General features: G+C 57.4%; 1 protein-coding gene across 1 annotated transcript in view; it reads left to right on the forward strand.

Annotated features, from left to right (window-relative positions):
• Positions 1 to 6,292, forward strand: part of CCR6 (C-C motif chemokine receptor 6) — a 13,446-nt gene extending 7,154 nt beyond the window's left edge. Inside the window, 3 exon segments of the mRNA XM_015591914.2 lie at positions 4,693 to 4,795; positions 4,899 to 5,113; positions 5,115 to 6,292. Of these exon segments, the coding sequence (XP_015447400.1) occupies positions 4,693 to 4,795; positions 4,899 to 5,113; positions 5,115 to 5,988 (1,192 nt within the window). The 3' untranslated portion in view covers positions 5,989 to 6,292.
• The last annotated feature ends 398 nt before the right edge of the window (positions 6,293 to 6,690 follow it).

Consider the following 6,690-nt stretch of genomic DNA (forward strand, 5'->3'; position numbering starts at 1 on the left):
GTGGCGCCGCGGCCCTCGTCGGCACGGCCCGCTCCCGGGTTGCTGGGGAAGGCGCAGAAAGTCCCCCAAAAGCTCCTTCGTGCCTTCGCTGTCACCGTCCTCACAGCAGAAAGTCCACAGCCTGTTTTGCCAAAGAGCGGACAGTCGCCGCCCTGGGGCAGTTTGCTTGCACGAAACATGCACGGGCCTCTTTGCATACTGTGGTGGCACCATCTGTCGCCAGCACAGTTCCCTGGAAACAGTTCACGTGACTGCTGTGGTGACGATGGTGGTCTGGGGCGGGCTGACTTGGTTCCAGGAACTGTGGGTGACTGGCCTGCACGACAACTCGACAAGAATCTCTGTCGAGAACACAGGCTCTTCACCACAAGAGCGCCGGCTTCGTCCTCGCCCAGGTGTGTGTGGTGTCTGCACCCCCCGGGGATGGGACGCCACCCCTCAGCCGTGTGGGGCTTGTGCATGTGGGGTGAGGGTGACTGTGATGCATTCTGCAGTTCTACTCAGAAATCAGAGTAAACGAAAGGAAGTTCATGTCCCACGAACAGAGGTGACCCAGACCAAGCATCAGGCGCCTCCGGCCTCCAGCCCGCCCGCCTGGCCACCTGCCGTCCGCCACGAAGCCAGCCGACCCCGACGCCGCCCGCCTGCCCAGCAGCAGCCGGCCCCTTGTCTGCCTGTGCCCGTTCCTGCTGCCTACGTCACACGGTCTTATGGTGATTTGTTCACCTGACAGGAAGCTCGAGCTCGTGTTCGATTCGATTTGCATCCTCAGTAGACATTTCGCAAACATTTGTTGAACCGAATGAAATTTGAATTCAGAAAACACTATGTATCATAGTGTGTGGCTAAAGATACTTTTCTGAGAACGGGCGTTCAGCTGGGCCCCGTATGCTGGGCCATCCCCATGGCCTTTAGCCACTGCCACCATTCCTGCCATAATGTCATCGTGTCCTGAATCCACCCCACCCCCACCTCACCAAGGAGCCATAGTCCCCGCCCCCTCCCAGCACCTGCTCAAGGCCCCTACGGTGGCCGCGTGCCCATTCGCCCGCCCCCCACTCTTCCCCACGGTCCGCCCCTTTTCTCCTTCAGGGGTCACCCCAGGTCCTGCTGGCCCCGACCCTTCCAGAGCCTCCTCGGTCCTCAGTGAGGCCCAGTTTCTCTGGCTGACGGCACATTTGCACACAGCTGTTTGCAGCTGGTTTTTAACGAACTTGACTGAGGTCTAATTTATATGTCACCAGTTTGAAACACAGGTGAATTGATGATTCGGTTCCAGACACCGCAATAAAGCAAGTCACGTGAACTTCTGGGTTTCCCAGTGCACATAAAAATTATGTTCACGCCGTGCCGTAGTCCATTAGTGTGCAGTAATGTCATGTCTAAAAAAGGCCAATGCGCAAACCTTAATCAAATACTTTACAGCTAAACAATGCTAAGCACCTCCTGAGCTTGCTGGGAAACGGCCCCAGCGGACTGGCTCAGTCAGGGCGGCGCAAACCTCCAGTCTGTAGGACTGACGGCTGACAGACAGACGCACGTCACCGTCGCGTCCTCACGGGGGACACGCCGTCGTCACAGCAAGGTCCCTGCTCTGCTTCCCAGCCAGGCTCGTCCCCGCCCACGGCGATCGCTGCCGTGGCTTCCACCGCCACTGGGACTGGCTCGCCCCTTCTAGAACGTCCCAGAAAGGCAGGGACGCCGGGCCCGGTCCCGGCAGGACGCCTGTGAGGTCCCCCACGGTGGAGCGTGCATGGTCCCAATGGCTTCTCTGCTCCCTGGCGGACGGACGTTGGGGCTCTTCCCCTTGGGCAGTCAGAAGACTTCGCCGCGGACGTTTGAGCGCGAGCCTTTTGTTTTCATTTCTCCTGGATGAACCCGGAGGAGTCAGCAGCTGCTTCTCGTGGCGAGCGCGTGTTTACCTGACGAGAGTCGGCCGCGTTGTTTTCCGTGGGTGCGTCACGTCCGGTTCCCGCCGCCAAGGTGCGAGCGCGCCCTTCGCTCCGCAGCCGCGTCCCCGCTCCCGTCTGTCTGCCTCCTCGGGCTCAGCCACCCAGGTGGGCGCGAAACGACACCTCGGAGCAGCTTTGACTCGCATGTCTCTAATGAATAACGGGGCCCGGCGTCTTCTCGGTGCTGCTTTGACACCCCTGTGTTTCCTCTGGTGGAGCGACTTCAAAGTTTTTGTCTGTCTCTTAGGGAATCGTGCGTCCTCTTGACACTGAGTTGTAAGAGATCTTTGTATATTCTGGGTAAAATCCACGATCAGACGTAAGTGTACGAAACATTTTCCCCGTTCGATGTTTTTTTCCTTCCGGTGTCTTCTAGAGAGCAGAAGTTTTAAATTCTGATCAAGCACAATTTATCAGTTTTTCACGGTTTCTGCTTTTTATCATGTATGTAAAAAATCTTTCACTTCCGAGGGCACGAGGGCCTTCTGCACGTTTTGTGGTTCTAGCTGGCGCAGGTAGATCCGTAACTCCTTCTTTGGCCTGTGGAGTGAAGTAAGGGACGAGGATCGATTTCAAGCTTTGCTAGAGCCGGTCCAGAGCAGCACTTAATGTAGGATTGTGTTGGCCCCATTAGCCTTCCGAGGAGGCCGCAGGATGCCCAGGGCTCGGGGGCTGCCCTCTGTCTGTGGGGGAGCCTCGTCCCGCCTCTGGGGGCTCTGAGAACGGCTCTGCCCTCCTCCCGCAGCCCCCGCCCAGCCCCGTGAGGCTTCTTCCTCTCACGGATGCGTCTGCCCAGCCTCCTGGAACCCTGACCCGTGTGCCCGGCTCGGCGAGACTGCCGCTCTGTTCAGATTGTCCCCTCTGCTCTGAGCTTGAGAACCGCCCCGGTGCAGGCTGGGGGCTTCGTGGGGCTCACACGAGTGAGGACTTCTCTCGTCCTCTGCCTGTCGGGGACCACGACCCCATGATGTCTGTCATCTGACGTCTGGACACTGTTATTTAATGTATCTTATGTTTTTCCTGATTGTTCACTGCAGAAGTCACGTTCTGACTGACGTGTTTGATCAGATAGTCTGATAGTGGTCTCTGCATGTGCGTCTGTGACACGGAGGCTCCGTGTTCCACCATGCCCCCCTGCAGGCAACCGCTAAGTGCGGGGGTGGTCCCACCAGCCCCGCGTCCTGTGTCCAGAGCAGTGACGGGAGGCAGCCAAGACCCCAGACGAGTGGCAGCTTAGGACGGAACGAGGTTGAGGTCCAGTGATTCGTGACTGTGTGAATGAAGCCAGAGTCAAGTCACACAGGAAGTGTGCTCAGAGAACCTTCGGGGTGAGCTTCGTGCTCTGCCGACCTCCCTCCAATGCAGGGGTCAGGACAGACTCTGCAGGGCAGGGCCGGCCTGGCCCAGCGTGACAGATGACGGGGGACTGTCACCTCTCTGCCTGTGCTCCTGACACTGCATTCCTGTTGTTTCTGTCTCTTCCCGACTTTGCCAGGCCACACGGTGAGGGATGGATAGTGAGCACAAAGAATGCGAGGCCAGAGCTTACTCTCTCTCTCTCACACACACACACGCACACACACACACACACGCACACACACAGCAAAGGAGAAAGATAACACCAGATCAAGGAGAATAAGCAAGCGTGAGATTAGCAGACTTCTTCTTCCTGTCCTGATTGGGTTTGTTTCAATAATAGATTTCAGGGTCCTTCACCCCCAGAGCCAGCTCCGCCCTTCGCTCTCGTCCTGGTGACTGTCCTGAGCCCGGCCCGTGGGCTGTCCCCCTTGGCACTCCCAGCACCCTGCACGCCGAGGGCGGGTTGTATGATCACGGTCTAGGCCGCCGGCTGGCTGGATGAGTCATTTCACAAACACGTAAGCCTAGAATTTCTTTTCAGCCGGAGCCATACCGGCCACCTGCAGGAGACCTCCCTCTGTGCCAGCCCTCCGTCCGCAGCCTGCTTGCTCTCCAAGGACCCGCAATGGCGGGCCTTTCTCACACGCCGGCCTGAACCTTCCTCCCTCCCCACGCTGCTTTCTGACAGTTACGATGTGTCCGCCTCGGCAGATGAGTGGTTGTTACTTCGAGTGTACGTTGGCCGTATCTGTGGCTTTTAAGAAACATGTGCGTTCCCACTGCCTTTCCAGGCCAGTCTATTCCGTAGATCTTGAGAATGAGCCTTGAATTCAAACTTTAAAAGATTCTCCCAGAGATTCTCACGTGCCCATGTGGCTGAAAGCCACTGAACTGCGCTGGGAGCTCTCTGCAGGCTAGGACTACACATTATAAATATTTTGGACCTATCCTCACCTCTATACATTTTGTTCAGAGGAGTCTTGTTGGATGTACTTGAATTTTGCAGGAAGATTTTTGTGCGGATCAAAAAATTTGTGGTTGTGCTGACATCACCCTGGTCTACACTGTAGATCCAATGTCAGCAAGTTACAGCCGGGGACCACCAAGCCCGGCCGCGCCCATTCGCATGTGTCATCGTCTGTGGCCGTCCTCAGACGTCGAGGGCAGATCTGCAGGACGGTGTGAGCTGCAGGGACTAAAGGACTGACCGTCTGGCGCTCTGCAGAGAGAGGTCGCTGACCTGCCTTCTGAATGAATAGTTTTAGGTAGAAAACGTGCCGTGCTCTTTGCTCGGATGCGGTTGCGCGTGGTCCCATCGGTTCCCTGGCCGACCGAGAACGTGCGTCTTCACCGCCCTGATTTCGCTTCCTTTCTTCCTTAGATCCACTGCTCCCCGGTCCTCTCTGCTGCTGCCGGATTCTGACGTCCATTCCCCTTTGGACCGGGCCCGAACTCCTCCCGGGCCAGGCTGCACGATGAGTACGGTGAGTGTCTGTGTCGTTCCGGCCGGGAACACACACACGTTCGCTTGATTGTGGCTACTTGAGAATTGCTCGACGGCTAACTCGACCTTCGTCCATTTTCCAGGAGCTGATGAATTCCAGCGTCAGCTACTTAAATGATAACTATTCCGAGCTGGATTACACCATCGACTACGACAGCCTGGTCTGCAGCCTGCAGGAGGTCCGGGCCTTCTCCAGGCTCTTCGTGCCCATCGCTTACTCCTTGATCTGCGTCTTCGGCCTCCTGGGCAACATTTTGGTGGTGGTCACCTTCGCGTTGTATAAGAGAGCCAAGTCCATGGCTGAACATGGCCACCGCGGACATTCTGTTCGTCCTCACGCTTCCGTTCTGGGCCGTCAGCCACGCCACGGGCAGCTGGGTTTTCAGCAACGCCCTGTGCAAGCTGACAAAGGGCGTCTACACCATCAACTTCACCTGCGGGATGCTGCTCCTGGCGTGCGTCAGCCTGGACCGCTACGTGGCCATCGTGCAGGCGACCAAGTCCTTCCGCCTGCGTGCCAGGACGCTGGCACACCGCAGAGCCGTCTGCCTCGCCGTGTGGGCGCTGTCCGTGCTCATCTCCAGCTCGACCTTCGCGTTCAACCAGAAGTACGCCCTGCAGGGCGGCGACGTCTGCGAGCCCAGGTTCCACCCGGCCGCCGACCCCCTGCCCTGGAAGCTGCTGGTGCTGGGGCTGCAGCTGCTTTTCGGCTTCTTCGTCCCGCTGGTGTTCATGGTGTTCTGCTACGTGTTCATCGTCAGGACCCTGGTGCAGGCGCAGAACTCCAAGCGGCACAAGGCCATCCGCGTGATCATCGCCGTGGTGCTCGTGTTCCTGGCTTGTCAGATCCCGCATAATGTGGTGCTCCTGGTGACCGCTGCGAATTTGGGGAAAGTGAACCGATCCTGCAACGCGGAAAAGCTGATCGGCTACGCCAAGAACCTGACCGAGGTCCTGGCCTTCCTGCACTGCTGCCTCAACCCCGTGCTCTACGCGTTCATCGGCCAGAGGTTCAGAAAGTACTTTCTGAAGATCATGAAGGACCTGTGGTGCGTGAGGAGGAAGCAGAAGTCTCCCGGCTTCTCCTGCTCCAGGCTCTACTCGGAAACCTTCATCTCCAGGCAGAACAGTGAGACCGTGGACAATGACAACCCGTCCTCCTTCACTATGTGACACTCCCCGCTGAGCAAAGTCCCGTCTGCCCCGCAGCGCAGGACAGCACTGCCCTCGGGCTGGTCCGCCCTGGCATGCAGCGTCCCCGTTCCCCATGACTGCAGTACGTTACGGCTGGCAGCCCCAAACAGGCTCTGGGAAGGGCTGAATTAAGAAAGTCGTTTAGAAATATGAACATTGTCACAAATATTCAGGAAGCAATTATAGGCCCCGATCTCTTCTGGGCATAGCAAACAGTCACACGGGTTGAAAAGCTAAACAGAAACAAAACAAAACAAAACAAAACAGAAAACAAACAAACAAACAAAAAAACCCTAAAATGAAGGCCAAAAACCCTCCTGCAACCCATTTCAGGCAGATGGTTAACATTTTATCCGCCAGAGCGTTCGCTGTTGCTGTTTGCAGGCAGCTCGTGGACTGGCTTCAGCTGTAGCTCATCCCTTTGACACACTCAGCGAGCGTGAACCGGCAGGAAAAGCAGCAGGAAGAGTGCAGGAAAGGCTGTGTGGAAGGACAGCGAAGGTGGCTGGACGCGTCAGTGACAGCTGTCACCACGGCTGAGGCACTTCCGGCCCAATGGCCGTCGACAACGTGCTGGATTCCTCTGCAGTCGTTAATTCCCTGGAGTCCCATCAGACGGGTGACGGCGCACACCGGGCACACACCCAGCTCACACCTGGCGCACACCCAGCTCACACCCGG

Source organism: Pteropus alecto, unplaced genomic scaffold (assembly GCF_000325575.1).
Source record: "Pteropus alecto unplaced genomic scaffold, ASM32557v1 scaffold195, whole genome shotgun sequence".
NCBI lineage: Eukaryota > Metazoa > Chordata > Mammalia > Chiroptera > Pteropodidae > Pteropus > Pteropus alecto.